This window comes from Rhinolophus hipposideros (assembly GCF_964194185.1).
Source record: "Rhinolophus hipposideros genome assembly, chromosome: 14".
Lineage (NCBI taxonomy): Eukaryota > Metazoa > Chordata > Mammalia > Chiroptera > Rhinolophidae > Rhinolophus > Rhinolophus hipposideros.
In genome coordinates, this window is record NC_138060.1 from 33,408,058 (window position 1) to 33,431,021 (window position 22,964).

At 45.7% G+C, this 22,964-nt stretch overlaps 1 protein-coding gene across 3 annotated transcripts in view; it reads right to left on the reverse strand.

Annotated features, from left to right (window-relative positions):
- EPHB1 (EPH receptor B1) overlaps positions 1-22,964 on the reverse strand; it is a 427,967-nt gene that overhangs the window by 136,779 nt on the left and 268,224 nt on the right. For 2 of the 3 annotated variants that reach the window (XM_081072777.1, XM_081072778.1), the window contains exon 4: positions 8,524-8,679. The exons of the other annotated variant lie outside the window; for it this stretch is intronic. In XM_081072777.1, coding sequence (XP_080928903.1) covers positions 8,524-8,679 — 156 coding nt within the window. The remainder of the gene's footprint in view (positions 1-8,523; positions 8,680-22,964) is intronic. 3 annotated transcript variants of the gene reach the window in all.

Genomic DNA, 22,964 nt, shown 5'->3' on the forward strand with positions numbered 1-22,964 from the left:
GCAACTGTGAAAATAACATTAAAGTAGGCAACCTGGTAAACAACTCCAATAATAGTAATAGAATAACACAGCTTACTTTCATTGACTACTTCCTGTATGCTGAACACTGTTCTAAATAGAATTACTACATTTAATACCCTTGACAACACAGTGAGGCTAACACACACACTCTACCCATTTTATGGATGAGAAAATGGAGACTCAGAAAAGCTATGTCAGTTGCCCCATGTCACACAACTGGCAAGTAGCAGGGCGGGACTTGAACCCAGGCATAGGCTCCAGAGCCCATACTCCTAACAATTATGCTAATACTTCTCACTTGAAAGATGATAAAAATTGGTATTCAAAGTGATCTGTACTGGAAAGAACACTGTGCCTAACCCACAAGGCAAAATTTCTGAAGTCATATTTGTAAGTGCAAAAAAGGAGAGGCCCAAATGCAGCATTTCCTAAAGGGACAAACAAAAATGCTGGATGTTTAGTGGCCCAAAAAGTCTGGTAGGAGCCCAGGGTGTGAGGGCTGCAACCAAAGTAAACAATCAAATGTATCCCAGTTACGGGAGAAAATCCATCACGTTTCCACTGAACTCTGCTCCAGGAAAAGAGTTACCCGTTTCATTCTGGCTGCCATATTTTGCAAGTTGTATTGATAAACATGAGGGATTCAGAAAAGATGAGTCAGGACAGTGGGGCTCAGGAAATCATGTACGTTGGGGAATAGATAACACAACAGATGATTTGCCTACAGTAGGTGATTAAGGAGAGGTGAGAAAATTGCCCTTAAACATTAGAACAGCCGGCCTGCAGAACACTTGTCCTCAATGATGGACCAAAACTAAGTAGGGGAGGCAGGCAGTGCCCAATCCAAGGTCCAGAAGATCTCACCTACACTGATGGATGTTGGCTGCCTAGCAATGGAATAGAGCTGCCCTGAAAAATATATCAGCTGTCTGTCATTACAGACTTTCAGAAAAATAGATGTGGAATGACTGACCACCTGTTAGGGTTGTTGTAGAGAAAAAGCAGATATTGGGGAAGTTTGGGTCGTAGGACCTAGAAGGCTGCTCTGAATGTTAACAAGTGTGACTCCCAATGTTCTTATGATGAAATGCTGAAATGGAAACGCCAGAGCAAGTGCCCAGCTATTAGCTTAAAACTTAGAGCAATAGGATGCCTCCTAAGGGTTATACCCACTTGGGTCAAACAACTGTGAAAAGAAATTGTAGATTATAGAAGTGTGAAAGCTTGTGTACACAGGCAACACTGACCTTTCTTGAAACAGTAGTGACAGTTACAAATAGCTTTCAGCTTGCAGTCACACTCCTCAATTCTGCATCCAGGAGTATAAACCATCCAAATCCAGGCACTCTGAGAAACAGCTTGCCCTACGACGCTTGTTCATCTGTGACCCTTGTCTAAATTTTACCTCAAGGAAAACACTGATCCTCTACCTCTCAGAAGCACAAATGACATATTTTTATGTGCAACATGGACCACGTCTAAGGGTAAAGTCAAGCAGCTCTGTTATCTACAGAACAAGACACAGCAGTATATCTTTTACTAAAGCCCTAGTCCTCAGTGGGTAAAGCCTACTTCAGGTAAAGCTGCCCTTTTTCAATAGGTTGCACCTCCTAGATCAAAGAGGCACATGCTTTTGAAGAAATCTGCCTTTGAAAAGTTGTAAAACTCATCCCAAAACTGCAGTGTACTCCCCAGTGTATAATACTGAGTCTTGTGCTGGGTGGAGCGTTTGCACCCTGAGGGGCCTTCCTGTCCTAGGGTGCCCTGAAGGGCCCCTCCCTGCAGTGGCAATCCCAGAGGCTCCCGCTTGGCCTATTTCCTGCTAAGAGGGTAGAAGACCGTCTGAGGGGGGTAGGCCCATCACCCATTTATAATCCCTTCCCACCTGATTCTCCATTTGAGTTCAGGTGAAGGGTCCTCACCAGTCACTTTGCTTCTGCCTCAGTTTCTCCCTCAGCCCTCCCTGAGCCCACCGCCTCCAGCCAGGTTATGCTCCCTGATCTCTACTCTCTTTCCCCCATCACTGCTCCCAGCCTCAGATGATAGAGGTCTCCACATTGTCCCAATTACCCAAAAGTGAGAATAAACTGGAAACCAAGCCGGAGCTGGTGGGAGTCGTTCTGAGAACTAGTGAGACCTTCCCTTGTAACACTCAAACAAACATATATGTACAGGTACTCATTCATACTCATATCACATCCCACCCCTCCTCTAATCTCCCCCTGTCCCCCTCCCTCTGTCTCTGTCTGTCTGTCTCTCTTCTACCCCTCCATCCTCCCCAGCCAAACCTGGCACACAGGACATTGACGGGGAGGGGCAGGCCCTGCGGTTTCAGTCTGGAGGAATTCACTCAATGGCCTCTCTCCCCAGGAGTCATAAAGCAGAGGACAGAGAAACATAACCTAATTCTAAAGCAATGTTCTAAAACTTGAGCTTGCTTCAGAATTACCTGGCGTTCTTGTTGAAATTCAGATTGCTATCTCCCACCCACCATCACCAGAGCTTCTCATTTAGTACATCTAGGGAGGGGGCTGAGAACAGTATTTCCATGTCCCTAGTGATGTTGAGGCTGCTTGCCTGGGGCCTGCATTTAAAAATCATTGCTGTAAAGGAAAAATACAAAGCATCACTGGCAATCATGATGAGCGTGACCCACAAGGAACCAAGACCAGCTGGAAAAGGTCTATGAGCTGATGTCCCTACAGGCTTTTCACATTGTCCCAAAGGCCATCAATCCTGGCCACAGAGGACTTCCTTCTTCTCCTATCATCCCAAGGCCCTTTCCATGCTCTGGGCCTTAATGTCCTCTTCTACATTCTGGGTAAAGCCACCATGATCCTGGGCAGACCATCCAAGGAGCATGACCCTGCTCCACAGAGACAACCCTACTGCCCTGGGGCAGTTGGGGTGAAACAGGAGGCCAGCTGTCAGCCCCTAAAAGGATGAAACATAAGCTTCAACCAGATAAACTGGCATATGCAGCGGTGCGAGAGGGAAGAACAGGTTCTCATCCTTCTTTGTGGAAGGCAGATTCAAGAGTGAGCGTAACAGCAAATCAGCATCACGCTCATGACCACCTGCACCATCCTCTAAGAGCTACCAAGTTTAGCTCCCAGTATGTGTGAGGTCAGAACATTGGAGGTAGACAAGCCTGAGTTCTCACCTCGAGGCTTCACTGGCATTGCACTCTTGAATTCTCACAACCCCCTAATTCGGTTCCTCCATGCCCAGTTCTGCTGATGAGAAGTCTTGTGCGCAGAGGCTGTAACATGCCCAGGTCACACCCCAGCCCCTGCCTTGCCACTCAGCTTCTATGCCTTTCTGTGTGAGTCAGGATGGAGGTCAGGGCTGGTCCCTGGGGGACACCAGTGGCTGGCTGGCATCGTGCCCCCTCATGTAAGGGGACAGCAGGAGAGCCCAGGGGACAAGACCATGACCTCTGGAGCCCCTACTTCATCCCCTTTCTCTGATCAAAACTGCAGAGGGAAACTCATTGCATGTTACAAAAAGATACAAAGAAATAAGCCAAGCTCCAGCTTGTCTCTGTGATCCATCAAAGTCTTTCCCAGGTGGGTGACAGAAAAAGGGTTTTTGTGGTCAGAAATGTAACAAGGTAATTATTTTTACACCAGTCCTTCTGCATAGTTTTTCACAGACAGCAATTTTATAAGGCATAATTATCTATTTTCACCTGCTTCATAAATTCCTCCTTCCCATTTCGTCTCCCCGTAAACTAGAAACTATTTAAAACTGAAGACACGCATTTCAGTACTTGGTTTCACATTGCTGTGCACTTCCTCATGTGTCCCTGGCTGCTCCCTCTTTCCGCCTGATCCTGTCACACTGCCCGTGACATAAGACCCTCCTGTGGAAAGAAGCGTGTCTGACCCTGAGGTGTCACTCTGTCCCTGCTCCCTGAGAACTTACAGCCAGTCTGGTCTGTCACTGCTGCTGCCCAGCTTCTCAGGCCTCTCAGTCCCAGAGGAGAAGACTCCAGAGCAGCTGGAGTCTTCAGATGCTCGGTCTGCACCTCCCCCCTCCTCCCACAGCACATCTGGTCACAGTGGCCAGGACCGTCACGTTGTTTTCACAAGGACATTCAGGCCAAGGGGAATGTGGAGGCCAGGGCCACACAATGGATTCAGCTGTGATGGTCACAGACCATGTCAACCTGGATTCTCCCTGAGGGCATCGCTTTTAGTTTTAGATCTCCAACATCCTATCACGATGGAAGCTTCCCTATCTGCTGCAGTCTTCACACTTTCCAGAGATACAACCAAAGGCAAGTTCTAACACCAATCGAGAGTTTGCTATGGACCAGGCATGGTGCCAAAGATTCTATAATACTATTTTGCTTCATCCTCATCACAACCCAGAAAGGCATACATTATCGTGAGGTCGTGAGAATAAAACGACAGAATGCAAGACAGTTATGGAATTAGCCCAAGGTCACAGAGAAAGTAAGAGACAGAGGCAAGATTAAAACTTTTGTCTGGGAAGTGCCAAAGCTCATCTTACAAGCACTACAATCAATCGAAGATTCAATAAGCTCTCCCAGAACCCACCAAGATTGGGGCAGTTTGGGGACGCCAGGACTCCCCAGGGAGCTTCCAGGTCTCTGCGCGGTAGCCCAGGGAGGCAGTAGGAGGAAGAAGGTGACGAGTCCCTCAGCGGAAGCTCAGTAAGCCCGAAGTTCAGAGCCAGCTCCTCAGCCCCCACCCGTCGCAGACCCTCCTGGCTAGTGGGCCGCACCTTCCCCTTGACCTCTCTTCCTGTCTCCTGCTGTAAGTGGCCCTTTGGTAACTCCTCACGAAAGGCGAACCCCACTCTTCACATAACCTGGCTTCATTCAGCGAGTTCTGTTAGCAGGGAGGGGTGGGGGTCAACTGTGACCTACCTCTAGCTGTCTCCCAAGCTCCCACCTCATCCTGCCCATGGCTTAGGCTGTCACTCTCTCTCTGAGGGCCTCCCTGACCTGCTGTAGTGTGTATCCTAAAAGCTTACATCAGCCTTCTTGATCGTCTCTCTTTCCAGAGCCTGCAGGGGACAAGGCTTCCTCTTGAATATGAACAGGGATTGGCCAGGCTGGGCAAGGAGGTGGTCAGCCAGGCATTCATGCAGCAGACCCAGAACTCCAGGCAGAGGTGCCAAAGAAGAAGGAAGAAGGAGGCTGGGTGTCTACAAAGCAGCAGCAATGACATCGTCACGCTCAGACACTGAGCTCACTACGCCGCCTCCTCCAGTTACACTTGGAGCTCCAACCAGCTCTTTTAACACTGCCTCGGGGGAGCACACAAATACCTGCTGAGTCCCAAACTTTGTCAAGGACAAGACTGGACACAGAGGGCTTCCAAGGCATCTCCGAGGTCAAGGGGATCCCAGGCTCTCCCAGAAGAGTACAAACAAAAATGAAGAAATGTTTACACAAGGCTACAAAAGTTATCACGCATCGCGAATGCTTAATTTAGAATAAGTGAACATTTTTAACACTATAGAAACACAATGAATATCTATGTGCTGGTCCCAAGAGATTAATGGAATTCATTAAAAAATGTTCGTTTTCAGTGCACTGTAAGTATTTTAGCCTTGTTAAAGAGCACGTTTTGAACTGTAAGATTCTTTATAAAATGTTCAGTGTCGTCAGTGAAAGAGTATGACTGTCGATTTAGTCTCATTTAAAGGTGATGGCAATAGGCCAAACCTGAGGTCTTTCTAGACGTGAAGGCCAGGGATTTTAGACACTCCTGACACTGTCCCCTTTCCCCACGTCCACACGACCCGGACACTCTAGGTGCCCACTGTCCTGCACATTTTAGAAAGACACAGCTCCTCTTTATCTAGGTCTTCCCACTGCCACACTGGACCATGATTGGTTCCTGATTGGATGGATGCAGGATGGCACTTGCAAAGTGGAAAGCACCTGGGCCATCCCCACCTCATCCAGCCTCTCTCAGGCTGGGCTGGGCTCGTGTCCAGCTCCAGTTGTGGAACCAGCCAGGGCCCCTAAAGCCATGGTGTGGGGCTGTGCCTGGCCTCAACAGCTCCAGATATGCTCCCGGTATCTGAAAAATTATTTACTGTGGTGATGTGCAATGTCTTTTTAAGAGAACAGATGGTACCTCCAATTAGAATGCTTTAAAAGGAAACCCTAATGAGATTATAAGAAGCCAACAAATTGACTTTTTCATACAGTACTTCCTTGGTACACAATAAATCAAATATATAATGAGGCTCAATAAAATAGTAGGTTTATTTACACTTGTTTTGCCTACCATTGTGCTGCAGCCTAGACTAGATTCCGAGACCCTCACCAAGTGCTTGCCCCTGCAGGCCGAGGCTGGACAATGCATCAATGAACTGCCATCTCACTGATGGAGCCTGACCACCACAGACAAGTGTGCCTTTGATTTAACAATTTCTAGTCTGGGGAGGTAAGAGCATAGGCCGATGCAAAGGGTGTGGTGATGTAGACATGCCTATCTAGCATTCACCCACACTCTGAGCGGGGCGGGGAAATGATGGGCGGACCACAGCGAGTGAGGAAGGTGTGCCTAACCTCAGAGCTAGCTGGGCCAGAGACAGGAGAGAAAAGCCCGGGACACCTGATTTTAATGACGTGGACTCAGGATAGGGGGAGGCAGGGAGGACTGAGGGTCTACAATTTCACACTGGAGGCTTTGGGACATTCCTATTTATTCCAGGAATCAGTCCTGTTGGTCCAAGCACATCAGGTTAGATGGCTGAAGACAAACCTTGAGAGGTACATAGGAAGAATGCTGTATGGCAAGGAGGACAGCCCCACCTCAGCATTCTGAACATTTGGTCATTGGTGTACCTTCCCTATAGGTGATCTTATAGCGTATATCTGCTGAAGTGGGAAGCTCGGAGGCACAGGCTCCTATTATGTGTGTTCAGTTGATTTGCACAGAGAGCTTAGTCGGTCAGAGAGGGTTCACAAGCAGAAATGGAAGGGAATGTTTTCAGGGGGGAAATTGTGAGACCCTCGGTATATGCTTTGTCAATCATGGAGACCAGTCCTTAGGACATTCAGGCAGGGAGGACAGCATCCTTAAATGACTTCTAAAGTACATTAAGCAATGTTTCTCGGGCTCGTAGAGGCCCAAAGGGGAACCTCTGAAATCAGTAGAGAAGATATTGCAACAGAAAGACAGGGACTCTAGTCAGCAGAAATGGAATCACTTCTGTTCATATCAACCCACCAGAGAGGGAGGTCTGGGGAAAACCAGTTTACAAGAGGATGAGCTTTTCCTCAGTTCAAATCCATAAACATTGATCGACCTCAGGACCTTGATCTAGAAGACACTTTCATTCCTCTTCTTTACCCAGCAAAGGTTACATACACTGCAAGGCCAGAATTAAGAAATTCTACTCAAAGCTAAGTCACTTTTTTGTCCATCAAACTGAAAATATGTAGGAAACATTCCCTCTGTACCCTTCTATTCCAGGGGTGCATGGAAGGGTCTTGGGTACAGGAGGTGAAGGGAAGGTGCTTTTGGCAGGGAGCCAAGCAACAGCATCCAATGCAGAATAAAGTTCTAGCATAATTAATTAGAGGCTAACCTGGAGCATTGACTTTGGCATACAATGGAAATACTGAAAAGAAAAATCGCCCATGCTTTAGGGATGCAATACTTAGGGAGATAGGAGCATGTACTCTAAAGTGCTGTTTAGGGAGAGTGGTGCTTCCTGCCTTCCCACAACTATGGGGGGAAAGACTGGGAAGAAATTTTTGCTTCCCCCATCCCTACCCAGGAAGTGGAGTGACTCGCTCTTCACTTTTGTTAAGATGACTGTTCTTCCTTCTAAAGCAGAGGATGGGATAATGGTGGAGCTGCTGCCTTAGCCCCAACTCCTAAAATATATGCCTCAGAGATGCCCACTGTGGCTAGGACTCTGGTCTTATCATTTGTTGGGGGTACAGACACTGCACCATACTAGGCACTGCAAGGGACACAGGGATATGGATATATGGTCCTGGCACACATTTGGCAACTGAGATGAGAAGGCAAGTACAAAATAATTGAGCAATTAATAAAATTATGAGATTTCTGAGGAGAGCCTGGTCACACAGATACAGGAAGCCAGGTGAAAAGAGGATACTCTCAGCTGACAGGACCAAGAAAGCTTCTTGGAGGAGGTGACTGGAAGATTTGCTAGGAATTGTAATGTTCTAGTGGATCTTGATTTTGCACTCAAATAACTCATCAGGTTGGCAGGAGTTGTCTTGCTTTGGTGGGAAGAAGATTCTCCCATCTGGGAGGAGAAGGTAAGAAAGAACAATCTTGACCTTGTGCAAGTAAGCAGAGAGAGAGGCCCTCCTGCCTGCCCCATACAGGAGCTGTCCGTTTCAGCACCAGAGCTAGCATTTCTGTTTAGTACAGCAGTTGGAAAATGTTGTCTTGGTCTCCTCTGCCCCAGGCCCATCACTTGCACTGTCAGCAAACCAAACTCCCCAGCCCAGAGCCTTTACTATACACTTACTAGTGCATGCCACTTCCGGGGGGTCAAAATCTGCTCGATAATAGCCGGTCCGGCAGGTGCAGATGGGAGACGCCTCTGAAGGGGACCGGCTGTTGGAGGGGCAGTGGGAGCAGCCCTCAGCTTCCTGGCTGGCCTTGAACATCCCTGCAGGGCAGGCTGGAACACAAAGAGACCATCTGAGAATTAATGGAAGAATGGCAGTCAGAGGTCCTTCCCTTGCACTGGAAAATGAAAGATTCTGCCCCCTAAAATGGACATTGAGATAGCCCCTTACACAAAGTGAGCATTTAAGACTGAGAAAACCCCCATTTAACACTTCTAATTCTTCAAACATTCTTAGTGAAAAATGCCTTCCTGGTACCAATGGCCTCTCTCACTTGAACAATATGAATAATAGTCTTCATTTTCAGGTGTGTTGAGATTTGAGAAAATGAATATAATGTGTAGCTCAGCGTCTGGGATCTAAGTGCTCTATAAATGGTTATTCCCTCCCTTTTCTACCTAGTTCACAGCCAGGGTCTTACCCTGAGCCTCCACTGAAGGAACCTTGCCTAATGTCCTTGGATGGAAAAGGGTCCTGGTTGACAATGAACCAGACCCGTGGTTCTTAAATGTCATGTTGCAACACACAAGGGACACTGTGAGCTGTGTTAACAAGCACTTGTTATGAGTGATGGGAAAGGACTGAAATTTATGAGTGATTCTTTAAAAAGAAATTAAAGTGATTTCAAGGTTACTGTGTGAACAACATTATTCTTCTTTAATTGCATTTTGAAATGCTGTAGAGGGTGGGACAAAGAAAAAAAGATAGCTTTGCAGGCAGTGAACCAGAGAATGTGTCATGCACTTGGTGTTATCTGTCATATACATGACTGTGGAGAGTGTTGGGAAAGTCTGGCACAGCCTGAGGTACTCTCAGATAGAAGGCGCTTCCTCTTAATTCCCTATATGGTCAGGCTGTGAAGACCCATGGCCCAAAAAGTCCGATTCCAGCCCATCCTTTGGGCTTTCACCATGCCTCATCTACAGAGACCCTCTACTTCAGATATCAGCCTCTTCCTTGCTGATTCCTCAAACTATTGTTCCTGCTTGCTCTACTTCCCCGAGACCCTTCCTCACCATCTCAGCTCCTGATTCTTCCTGTCCCCAGGAAACCTGCTCTAGTTCATCCTCCTTTGAGAGCAGGTAAAACTGCCTGTATGGTCAATTCATTTGGCTTTCTTCCATTCCTCACTAATTCATTCAACAAACATATACTGTGTCTCTTCTGAGGACCTGATCCAGGGCACATAGAGAACATAGCCTGCCTTCAAGGAGCTCTTGATCCAGTGTCCTCATACAATTACAATGCAAGGTGACCACTGCTGTAACAGAAGTACCATTACGATAGCTTCTACTTATACAAAGTTCATCTTCCCAACTATATAGTTCCCTCATGGAAAGTGCAGAGCATTCTTTAATAATATTAGTAGCCACCATCTGTTAACATTCTTGTTAAGTGCTTTACCTGCATACTCTGTGGGGTAGCTATTATTATCTCCATTTTGCTAATGAGGAAATTGGGACATGAAGAGGCTCAAAAAGTTGCCCAGGATCACACTGTGGGAGAAATGATAGTGATGATATACACATAAACTATCTGGAAAATATCCACAGCTTGTCTGTTAAGACAAGAAGAAAGGACTCTTTCCTGTGCTGGGAAAGTTTTCTCACTTAAAGTGAGGTATTTCAGTTACTCCGTAAGTGCCTTGGGGTGGGAGTTCATCTTGGAGAGGAGGCAATTATTTCTGAAATGGAATGTGCTGGAACTGCATAACCCCAGAGTGATCAACGGCATCCACCTTCTTTGCATTGTTAACACCTGTTACTTACAAAAGGGTTCTAAGACCAGATATTTTTAAAATGTGGATTTAAAAAGTTAATCTCATTTTTTATTACAGAATTTCTCAGAACTTCCAGAAATGGGATATAGAATGTTATATTTTCTCACTGAGAAGCCCTACTTTATAGAGCGTTCTCTGGGATTCAACTCCTATTGAACACACTGGGATAGATGTTGTCTAGATGATCCAGTAAGGTTTTTCAAGATTTGTGTTGTAACCCATGTAAAAATGCACCACTTGCTAACCCATCTTAGCACATTCAAAAGAAACTTCTCTGTAGAAAGAAAAAAAATTAAATCTTTACTAAAGACACAACAAATAAAACAACAAAGGAAAACCATGAATGACATGCCCAAAGTATCCTAGAATTTGGCGTAGTGATCTATTTTTCCAAGCCCACTCAGGATCGTGTCTCCCTCTATTTCTTTACTCCACTCTCTCTCCTTTCCATATCTCTTTGTCGTCTCCTGTAGGAAGCCAATGTTCCTTTCCTCTGTAAATCACCCAGCATTGTTGGCCCCTGTTCAGTTCTTGTGCTGAAGTACACAGAGAAATCCCAAGCCTGTGCTGTTCAAACACAGCAAAAGCTCTTCCCCTGGAAAGTAGGGGAGGGAAATGTACGCCTCTCATACATTCATCTGGTCCCTTCCACACTGTAATTTTCTTAATGTATTAGTCCAAGAGGAACAAGGTGTTTTCACTTTCTTTCCAGCACTTAAAAGCCTCTTTGCTTTATATTTAATACAGCATAAACAATCATCTTGATATCCACAAGTGACGAAAGAATTTAGAAAGTGCTTTCCTAGGATTTCTGATAAAGAAAGACAGAACTGAGGGTCTGGAAGTCTCTGGACTCTAAGGTGGCCACAGGGCAGAAAATGGAGAATAGCAAGTCCAAGCTGGACTTTAAGGAGAGACGCTCACAAAAGATTGGGGAGAGAGGTCCAGGGAGAGGGTATGATTCCATCCTCCCCAAGGCAGGAGGCACCAGGCAGTGGTCAGACACTCCAGGGTCTGATTCCTGTCTCTGCTGGTTGCTCGATGATCACTGGCAAGTTATGTAATCCCCCAGCACCTCAACTTGCTCATCTGTGAAAAGAATCTACAAAAAAATAAATTTACACTTGTCACAACAACTCCCACAGGTCCATAGAATTTGACAAACTTAAATATGAAAATGTGCCTACCATTGATAGGGCTAAATAATGCTAATTCTTCCTCACCCCCACTTACCCTCTCTCTTTTAAAAAACAAGTTTTCTTTGCAGAGACTTTTAGAATTCAGGGTTAGAATATAAGTTTTGAGTCCCAAAGCAGACAAATACATCCTGAAACCAAATGGAAAAATATGTTTCTGCACAGATTATCTTATATATTAGTTGAATCATTATGCCTATAAAAAATAATTTACCTAAAATCACCCAATGGATGAATGTTCTTAATATTCAGATTTCATAAGTTAATGTTTTAATAAAATCGGTGTCTAGGCATTCCGTAATTTATAAAGAAGTAGTATTCCTAGGTCGATTTATTAAACTTTTAGATTGTAACTTTTAAGCAAACTTACTCTCTATTTTCTCACAGAATTAATGCTTTACGTAAGGGTTAAAATGCCAGCCTAGTCCACAAAGCCTTTTTAACTCATCTTGTATCAGACACCACTAATAAGAAATAGAAGTTAACAACAGTGTGATTTTACTAAAAATTTAACATAGGAAAATAAATAAAAATATGCCGTCCCTTGAGAAAAAGCAACTTGAATTAGAGGTAATACGTGGGTAGATTCTGACAAAGAATGCATATAGTCCAAGGAAAGCCAAAGCAAATGGCCCGGGTAAGTCACTTGAGTATGTAAAGAAGCTGGGAGTACCACGGGAGAGCATGGCGTGACTCTGGCATCCTGGAGACCGTACATCTGCTGAAAGGCTCTACGGTTTCAGAAATTAGTGATTATAAACTGTGATCGCCTCACCAAACACGTACTCATACTTAAAAGCAATTTCGAGGTTGATAACACAGTTCTTTGCTTCAGGATCATTTCAAAACTCAGGGGTTGCCTTTCTCTTGAGACTGAATTACGTTCAGCACTGTCCCTAGCATTACAAGCCCCTCCTTCACCAAATGTTCATTGAAGTTCTACCCTGAGCCAGGCACCATGCTAGCAAAACAGAGCAGAGTGCAGGTGCGGGGCAGCCTTTAGGAAGCCCCCTTCCTGGTGAGGGAGGCCGACGACGGAACGCTGATTCCTCCGAGGTAGTGGGATCTCTGCTATGCTTGCGTGCGAACGGGGACACTGGTCAGGGAGAATGTGCATCATTTTGGAGTCCATTGTTATGAGATGAGGACCAGAAGAAACATTTTCTTGTGGTGACTAGGAGGTGAGATTCAGAAGGAGAAGCAAAGACAAAGCAAGAAGGGAACAGGTAGAAGAATAAGAGAGGTAGGAAGGGAAATTAGGTCAGAGTGCCCAGCCCAGAATCTCAGCGGAGATGGTTTCATTATTATTCCAGTGGGTGGGTGGAAAGAGATGAGGCTCAGGTGCTTCGCCGTGTATTCATATTCACACAGACCATTGTAAGCAGGCCACCTGTAACTTGGAGGGCTGTATGTTTCTGATACCAGTGCCGCCCACCATTGCTTTGTTTTTTTAAGAAAAAGGGGTTAACGTTCCTCCATTGCAGTTCACACAGGTGATAAATGGAGTTTTTTGCGGGGAGGGCACCCTCACACACACACTTCTTTCCCTAACCTTGACTTTGGCAGAGAGGAAGAGACCAGACCTGAGTACCCCATCCCTAAGCATGTGTGTATTTTCCATTCCCCAGGCAAAACATACAGATTTCTCTCCTTCAAGTGACGAGGGACTATACATGTGACCTCTAGCGGATATCCAGAAGGTCACCTTGAAATGCCCATCCAACTGCTCAGTGCCTCACTGAGGTAACAAACTACCTTGTGCTTACAATGCTCTTCAGAAACGACGCCCCTCGCGTTCCTGAACGCAGCCTTCCAGTGACACTAAATTCATCACCTACAGCACTATTACTTTATAAAGAAACAGATTAAGTGTCTCATAAACAGTGCAGTGATTGAGATAATGGAAAGCGCCTCTCGTGCCCATCTGCAGCATCAGGTTATAAAGCATTTCCAAGCAGCCAGGAAAAGGAAATTAATAGAAGCAAGAGGGAATAACCACTTTTATGCAATTTCCTCAGGAGATAGTGGACCATCTAATCTTTATTGGAGCCCTTTAACCTGTCACTCAGCACTCACCAGAGCCTCTTTAGCTCTCACAATTTTTCTTGATATCGAGGGAAGATAAAATGAAAACCTCAAAACATGATTGTATAATTTTCACATGTAGAGGGTGCACATAGTTTCTGCCCCTCCCCCCTCAATTGAAGGCTCAGAAAACAACGTTTTTATGCAGCAGAAATGTGGGAGAGCTTAACTATTCCCAGCATATGGTCCAGAGGGTCACAGCTACTCTGCAGGAATGAAATCTCTCCTTGCATTTTTAATGTGATTCTTCCCTCCATTGCCGCCTCCTGTCCTTGCTCTTTCTTTTTAATAATCTGATTACTTCTCCTGATCTAATTTTTCTCCCCCAAATGAGTTTGGAAAGGTTTATGCCAATGAATATTCATCTCCTGCTTAAAAACCGGGTACCTTTTTCTCAAGGCAGGTGCAGCTCAGCAGCTGGCTCAGAGGTCTGCGTGCCTCATGGGGCAACTGCGACAGGGGCAGGGCACCTGGTTTTGGCCAGGAAGAAAAAGGTTCATAGCCCTGAGCTCCTTCTTCCTAACACCTCCCCTTCCTCTCCACACTTTGCTCCAGCAGAAGAGCTGCTCTGGGCAGCTGCGGAGAATCTGTGGTGGGGAGCAAGAGGTCTCTATGGGACATACATGCAGCTCTGCACAGCTCTTCCCTTACGTCTTGTGGCCTCACATTGGGCTCGATATTAAGACTCAGTCCTGGGGCCGAATGTCTCCATCACCTACACATTATTGATGGTTGACACCATGGGTACTTGACTCTGGAATGCCAGGCACGAAGCTCCCTGGAAAGAGGTGACACTGGGGCCGCTGTGCTGGAACCCCCTTGTCTACTTTCACTAACAGTCTTTGCTCTTCCCACAAATAAGTCTCCCTGAACACCCCCAGGACATCCCATTCTGACCCCAGTTCTTGTAATACTCCAATTTCCCCTCATATTCAAGTTAACATGTTGGGCAGATGGATAGCAGAGAAGTCGTTCCCAGGCATGCATGCTTCCACCCATCTGACTACTGTACTAGTCTGAAAGTTCTCTGAAGGCTAATGCTGGGTCTTGTTATCTTTACACTTCCCTCTCCCCGGTGCTTAGCATGAGCTTACACCTGGGCATATGCAGTCTGTGGCTCTTTGGCTTGACTATGCGCCGAAGGCCTGTTGGGATTAAAACCCAAAGATAAAAGCTGTGATAAAAATAACAACCACAACAATAATAATATGCTCTTAATAGTAGAGTGCAATGAGATGATGGGCACTCCCATACAAAGTGTGGATTCCTAAAAGCTTTTCTGTATTAAGATTTTCAAAATGTTCAGGGCTCTGATTCAACAATCGTACTTCTAAAGACTCATTTTAAAGAAAAAGTAAGCAGATGAGGAAAAGGCTTTATGTTAATGGTTGTTTATTCCAGAGTCATTCAAAACATGGAAGGAAGGAAAAAAGAAAGGAAGGAGGAAAAAAAGAAAGAACTGTCAGATGATAGGGTACTGAGTAAATAAATTATGGAACATCCATATATTAGAATACTACGTAGTCATTAATATTATACCATAGGAAAATATTGTAAAAGTAAGTTTAAAACTAAATATGTAGTATAAACGTCATTACAGACACAAATATACACATATACATATGCATATACATATATATGTATGCACCTATATAAGTCATACTCACTAAAATGAAAATTAGGAATGGCAGCATTACTAATGATGATTATTTTGTGCTTTTCTGTAATTTTCCAATGTTTTGCATTGTATATACAGAACTTGAGTAATCAAAGAAAATCTCAGATACTACATGTTTAAACTTTGGGGAGGACACAAAAGTATGGATGGCACCCTCCAATCCCCAAGGAGCTGAGCTGAGCAGGGCAGGTTACACTGGGCTGTTTATAGAGAAAACCTCTGTCCCAGAGGTGGAGATGTCTTTGGAGGAAGGGAAGAGTAAAGGAGAGCTGGGAAGGCTGCATGAAGAAGGCGGTACATGCACAGGTAAAAGTTGATACAGAAATGAGAGGGTGGGGCAACAGGAAAAGAGCGCCCCAAGACTCAGAGAGAGCAGGTCCCTGGCTTGCCTGGAGAAACTTTGGGTAGCTACAGAGGTCGCCAGGAATACGAATCATTTATGGGGGCCATGGCATTTTTTCAATTCTGTGTGGACCGGCACACATGAAGTCAAATGGATCTCCATTTCCTGTCTCCCTGGACCCAGTGCCCGCTGTAATGGCCTGTGCAGAGGGGATACTTAGCTGTGTCACACATTCGTATCACTCTTGGTGACACTTGCTGAAATTGATGAATGCTGTAGGCACCATGACACAGATGAGACTATAACTTCCAGTGCTATTAAGCTGCTCAGACAGCAGCAGCAACAGTGAGCCCAGAATGCATCAATCAGCATGGAAGTTGTTAAAGAGGTGGGGTCAAAATGGGGATGCTTTGCCGGGGTGGAATGGGGAGATCAGTGGTCATGACAGAAGGGCAACAAATAGAAGAGCAATGTCCCGGGGGGTGGGCACTTAGGTTCTTGTCACCAACGGCAGCCTGTCTTCAGGGAGCGGTTAGGCACAGCACAGCCAAGGGCAGGTCCAGGCATGGGAGGCTGGGCTGGGCATCAGAGCCTCACAGAAGGGATTTCAGGGCTACACCCTGCAATCCTGTGAGGAGGCTGAGTCTAGAGAGGTAACCTGGGCACGTGGCCTCAAGCCCCTGGACTTTATACCCTGAGGTCCGTGGAAGAAGTCATCGATGGGATTCAAGTTAAGAAGAAACACAACTGGATTTTTATTTCTGAAAGATCATACTGGCTGCTGGGAAAAGAATGGATTGGAGGAGTGGGGACAATTAGCAGAGATACAGTAGGCCAAAAAGAGCGATAATGAGTAAAGGGGTAGTGGGAAGGGAGCGATGTAGATGGGTTCGAGAGTCATTTAGAAAAGGAGAACCTGGTGATTGATTAAGAATCAGTCATTTGTTCAACAGATATGCACCGAGCCCAACTAGGTGCCAGGCACTGGGCCGGGCGCTGGGAATCTAAGACAAGGACCCATTGTCTGGCTTGTGTCCCTGCTCGTCCTCCAGGTTTCATCCATCTGGGTTAGGCATTTTCCTGTTCCTGGGGTTCTCATTTAAAACTCCAGCACTCTGGCACCTGGTCCCTCCCATGACTTTGAGGGTTTGGTGGGTGACATTAGGAAAGGGCCCAGAGCAGGGAAGGGCCCTTCCCTTTTATATGCATGTCTCATTCATTCAACACACATTTGGGGAGCACTTTCTATGTGTCCTGAGGTGCATATGAGAGAGTCACTTTCTTCACATTGGGAAAGAAGAGTGCTATCGTTGAGAAGTGAAGGTAGACATGCAGGGAATCAGAAGTGGAAGTGGGACCCGGAGGAGCCCCCAATCCAGAGTCAGAAAATGGACAGATGGGGATGCAATTCTCAACGTGTTGGGCTTCAGGGACAGGGCAAGGCCTCCTGGAGAAGAGCCGATGTCACAACCAGGTGGTGAAAGAAGTGGGTGAGCCTTGCTAGGGGAGGGGAGAGAGGATCTGTCCTTTAGAAGAGGGCAGAAGTACCCTGCCAGCAGCCAGAGAAGAGCCCTGCAAGGGAGCATGCTTTCCCCATTTCCTTTTCCACCCCCAGGGAAATGCTTCTCAGGGCAGAGGAAGGTAAGGGCCAGATCACCTTTTGCCTCTCCTAGGGGCCCTAAGTCCTTTATCCCGATTGGATGCATTGGGCCACCAGCTGCCAGGCTTAGACTACCATTGCTATGCCCAGCTTTGAAGCAGGTAGGGAATCCCCAGATGTTCCCTCTCCAGGCCCTCTCTCCACCCAAATCAGAGCCTGGCTGCCAACATTCTAAAAACACCATCAATCTGGTAACTCTGGGCAGCGGGCAAGGGGGACATATGCTAGCAGTCAGACTGCTTCCCATATTTTCAAACTGAAGTGTTTACCCTTTGAGAAAAACCTTGTTTTGAAGTACTTCCCCTGACACAGACCTTGATGAATTTCTTTACAAAATAATTTATAAGCAAGTTCTTAAGACAAACGAAGGTGACTTCTCACTGCAGTTCTCAGGCGGCCGATGCTCTTTCCGGTGAGCCAGGGAGCATGAGCTGGCCACCAGCATACACAGATGCTGAGTGTCATGGGTCATCACATCCAGATTGGCACTGCTTTCCCCTGCAGTGCCCATATGAAAAACAAACAAAAAACAAAACAAAGCAAACAAACAAACAAAAAAAAAACACAAAAAAAGAACAAAAAACAAACAAAAAAAAGAAAAAATCCAGAAACAAAACACCAATCACAAATTTCATTTTCCCTCTAAAACCTGACAAGGCAAATAGTACTCTTCTCTTAGGGAAGGTATTATTATTTCTCCCTTGCCAAGCTTCCTCGCCCCAAGGCTTTGGCGAGACCATAGATCATAGGTAGCCAGGGTGGGAAAGGACCTTAGAAATGCCCTAGAACAGGGTTGGCCAGTACCCAGCACGGCTACCATCACCACCCCTTATGCCAGCCATCACAGACATCACTAATTAATTACAGCACCCTTTCCCACTCAACCCAAACCAGCGCTCCGAATCTTTCACACAATGCCCCAGGCAGCTTCGACCCATGGACCAAATTGGCACATCCGAGAGCTATAATGGGGAAACTGAGGCCTGGGGAAGGCAATGAGTAATTTGGCAGAGGTGCACAGTCAGCAGGGGAACCAGAACAACCCACAGGGTCTGCTTCGCCCAGCCCTGTATCCCAATCATCAGGATGAGCCTGCTGCAGCTCTTCAGACTCACCCTTGCCCTGGAGTCACCTGCCTCAACTCATTCTCCTTCTCATCTTTGGGGTCAGCCCCACAGCACAGCCTCCTCTCTGGCTGGGAGGCCAGGGCACCTAATTATTCTCTCAGTGTGCATCCAGGAAAGAGCTGCGTTATGTTTAAGTAAGTGTAGCTAAGAGGTGCCGCATCTCAAGAGAAGGTCAAGTGCTGCATATGTATAATATAAGATTAAGATTTTTCCCTTCTGTGGTGTACTTGATAAAATAATTTTGCTGTGACCTTTATAGAAACCCAGGAGTAGAAATGGGCACAGTGGAATTTCCAGCTTCTCCCCAGGTCACAAAGTCATAAACACATAAATCTATAACAATATTACATACCATTCAAGTGGGACAAGTGAGCAAAAGAAATGATTTGTATTTTTCAGTAATAATGGAGAAAAGCTTTTGAGGCTGCAAGTCTCAAGCTGTATTACCAGAGATGTCTTGACAGATGATGGGCAGGAATCCTTCCCCCCTCTGCACTGGCCTAGCCTGTGGGCCCAAAGAGTGTGGCATGCCCCCCAAGTTCCCCTGAATGTCAGAGAAAAGAGACCTGTCCAAGGTCACACAGGAGTCAAAGTCAGGTCTAACTGGTTCTGCCACACCTTTGCCAGGAGGGTGTGTTGGGCCTGGTCTCAGCTCCTGAACTGCAGTGATAGTGGATGTGGCCCTTTCCAAGTCTCAGAGTCAACTCTGAAAAAGTGAAATAACCATAAGCAATAATCAACATTGAAATAATAAGGCTACACTTATCCCCAAAATTCTCCTAGTGGGAGTGACCGTGAAAAGGCAGAACCTTTGCATGACATTTATCCAAAAGGCTAAAGGCAGACAAAGTTGGCAGAATCCATTGTCTGACCCATGACTTTTGCCTAGGAACCTTACCAAATCTGAAGTAGCCTCTGAACAGAGAAATGCGGCTCACAGGTTCTGGAATAGGGAAGATGCCCCCCTGAGCATCTGGGCAGGGCCAACCCTAGGCACCACGTGAGTAGGCTAGTGGGTATCACAAAGCAGAGCAGCTGGGAGAGGGTTCTGCTCCTGGGAGAGGCAGAAAAAGGTTGGATAGTGTGTTCTCTCCAGTGCGCATTAGTCCCCAGGTGCTGAGAGGTAATTTGCAGAGTGCTCTGTGTCCTCCCTATTTGCAGTTTCTGGATAAACATTAGCATCACCAACTGCCTCCAGGTTTGTCAGTGAAACATTATTAAGGGAGAAGCTTGCAGCAAGGATCAGAGGTGTTAAGGGGGCACTTAGCACTTCAATCTCAGTGTGCATTTAGGAGAAGCCATTCAACTGAAGACACTGCACCAGGGAAGGCCTAGGGAAGGAACAGCGGGTGGGGACCCTAGGGGGAGCCAGGAGGGAGGAGTAGGGGGAAGTGGGAGCAGGCCCTGCTGAGCAGCTTGGCAAAGGAAACGAGTTCAGGGCTGAAGGGATGACAGGAGTCCAGCTGGACAGGAGGCCACTACACTGGTCCCTCTGATGAAGAGGAAGGGGCCTGCTCTTCCTGGCCCGCTCTCTCCCCCCAGGCCTTTGGGGCAGGCCAGTAAAGGCCTGTAATTAAATGAGAGACGAGTATGTTCTTCAGAGCACAGGATAGGGTAGGCTGTTGGGCCAGCCCCCTCCCACCCTCAGCACCCTTCTAAGACAAGGTCTGTGGATTGCCAAGGTGACTCCCCCCTGCTAGAATCGGTTATAAAGTTGTGTCAATATTAACAACAATAATTTTATTAATTATAACAATCAATGGCCAGTATTTAAATAATCATTTATCATGGGCCAGGTACCTGGATGTTCAGCATGATGTCATTTCATGCTCGTAAGAGTGCTAAGTCATGTGCTACAATTATTTGCATTGTGCACATTAGGAAACTGAGGTTCAAATAAGTCAGCTGCTTGTCAGAAGTCCTAAAGCCAGTGGTAAAGTCAGGAATTGAACACGGACTGCCTGAATCCAAACACTTGATAGATCACTGATTGGAGTGTTTTAAAATCAACTACATTTCCTTGACACCAACACAATTAGTGTGTATCTTGTTAAATATAAAGTATGCCAACATGACTTCTTGGGGCAAGAAGTAAAAATTTCTGAGTTATAGACTCCACTATTTATAGCCATAGGAAGCGAGTTTTATAATCTTTTTGTGTCTCAGTTTTCTCATCTGTAAAAACAGAACAACAATAGTCCCTATGTCATAAACTGTTCTGATGATTGAATAAGATAATGAAAACAGAATGTTTGGTGCAGTACCTGGCATGTAATAACTACTCAATTACAAGTAGCTGTTATATTTTTCTATTACAAAATCATAATGTGTTCACTATAGGTAAGGTGTCATCCATCACCTGGCGACTGTGTTATGTTTTTAAAGGACATTTGTCCCATCACATGGAACACTCCCTTTAAGGCTTGACAATGCATGGGCATTGGCTTGAGTCACTGAGATCTAGGAATACAAGCAGAAGTATATGAGTATGTAGCTCCTGGGCAGTCAGCATAAAGAAAGAAAGCTAGCTCTTCATCCCTCTTTCTTCATTCCTCCTGGCTGGAAAGTGGACATGATGGCTGGAACTCAGGCAGTCATCTTGGACTGTGAGGTGGAAATTGTGTGCTAAGGCTGTCAGAGCAACAAGTTATAATATACCTGGGTCTCCAACACTGTACCATGGAGTACCTTACCAGCCTGGATTTATTTTACACGACAGAGAAACAAATGAACTCTGTAATTTAAAAACCAAATTATCTTATTTTTCTATTTCTCACGGACAAACATAATCATTTGTCTGACCATTCCTTTTCAATTAAACTATGTAAGGAAGGTAGTATCATTCCCATTTCACTGGCAATGACATTGAGGCTCGGAGAGGTAAAACAACTTGCTGGATATTTCACAGCTCGTCTGTGGCAGAGGCAGAATTTGAAACCAGGTCTGCCTGACTTCAAAGCTGATGCCTTTCCAGTTACTTACTAATGTAAGTTATTCACGGAGATCGGGATATTCTGTATGTCTCGGTACGTGCACTAAGGCTCAAGAACGCACGTGTTCAAGTACACGAGGTCAGGTGAGAGGCTTGGGAAACAGACAAGATGTGCTTCTTTTCAGCTCACTGAAGACATCTTGCCCTACTTTCTCTGCTTCCAAAGGGAGGGGAAAAATCAACAATTATGGTCTATGTCATATGCTGGCTCTGAGCCCTCTGAGTCCCTGCCTGCCTGAACGCCTGACCAGATGTAAAAAGGTGATATATGGATGTGGCCGCTAGGTATTCTGCAGAGGCCTTCTCGGAAAGGCAAATTCATCTTTCCAGTAGCTTCCAGTGAGCAGAGGGAAATGAAGAGAGTGTAAATAGTGGGACTGGCTCCATTTTCCAGAGGACCAGAAGGTTCTTGGGCTGCTCAGCAGGGTGGGGGTGGGGGCCAGGGTGAGTGCTCACTGGTAATAACTGTTCCTGCCTCTAATGGGTGCCAGCTTCTTAGAATATGAGAAGCTTGCTATTTGCATGGCATGTGGACACCTATAATTATTGTTTACTGATACCCGAGGTCAAATGTGCTAAAGGGGCCAGTACCTTGATGCCCATTTCCCGGATAACTTCAGGGTAGCATATAGGGCCAGAAGTATCCAGCCTGCTGCCCACCAGCATTAGTGGGCACAGACAGTGAGTGCCAAGGAGACCACGAGCATTAAAGTCTGGATTTCATCATCAGGCTAATAATCATTATAATCCTATGAAATTTCATTACTGAATTCCCTCTTTACCATTTCTACACGTAACGCTCATTTGTTAATAACCAAGATAAAGGTCCATAAAACAATATTGCTCCCATGTAACACGTCTTTCTCCTCGCTTGCAATAAGAATCCAGAATTTCATCAGAGGAATGTAAGCGCATCACCAAGATGTGTCAATTATTTCGAGATGACAGGTATTCGATTCCCAAATTCATCAGTGGGGGCTGAAAATGTATTGGCTCATCAAGCAAAGCACATTTCTGGAAGCGCCCTCACCATTTGGGAATCAAATAATAATTGCACTACCAACACCTCGACTTTCTAATGGAATTTTTCAAGGAGGCTAAAAGGTTTTGACACATTCCCCTACCAATCCATTCTCAGATTCATCTTCTTTGTGGGCTTCTGAAATAGTGATGGCACTGGTTTTATTTTTCCCATTTTGCAGAGGAAAAAATTCAGATTCTCAGCTCAGAAGGTGTGTGACTTACATGAACAAAGCATGTTAGAGGCAGAGGAAAGATAGACAGCAGCTCTTTCACCCCGGGGCTCCAATCACTTGACTATAAGCTTCAGAAACATCCCTCCTTGGATCTAGGCCCTGGCCTGGGTGCTGGAGACACAGAGTAGAGTAAGCTAGAGTCCTCATTCTCAAGGAACACAAATGCTAACGATAATTACAAAATACCATGATTAATGTGAAAAGAGCAGTATGTATAGAAA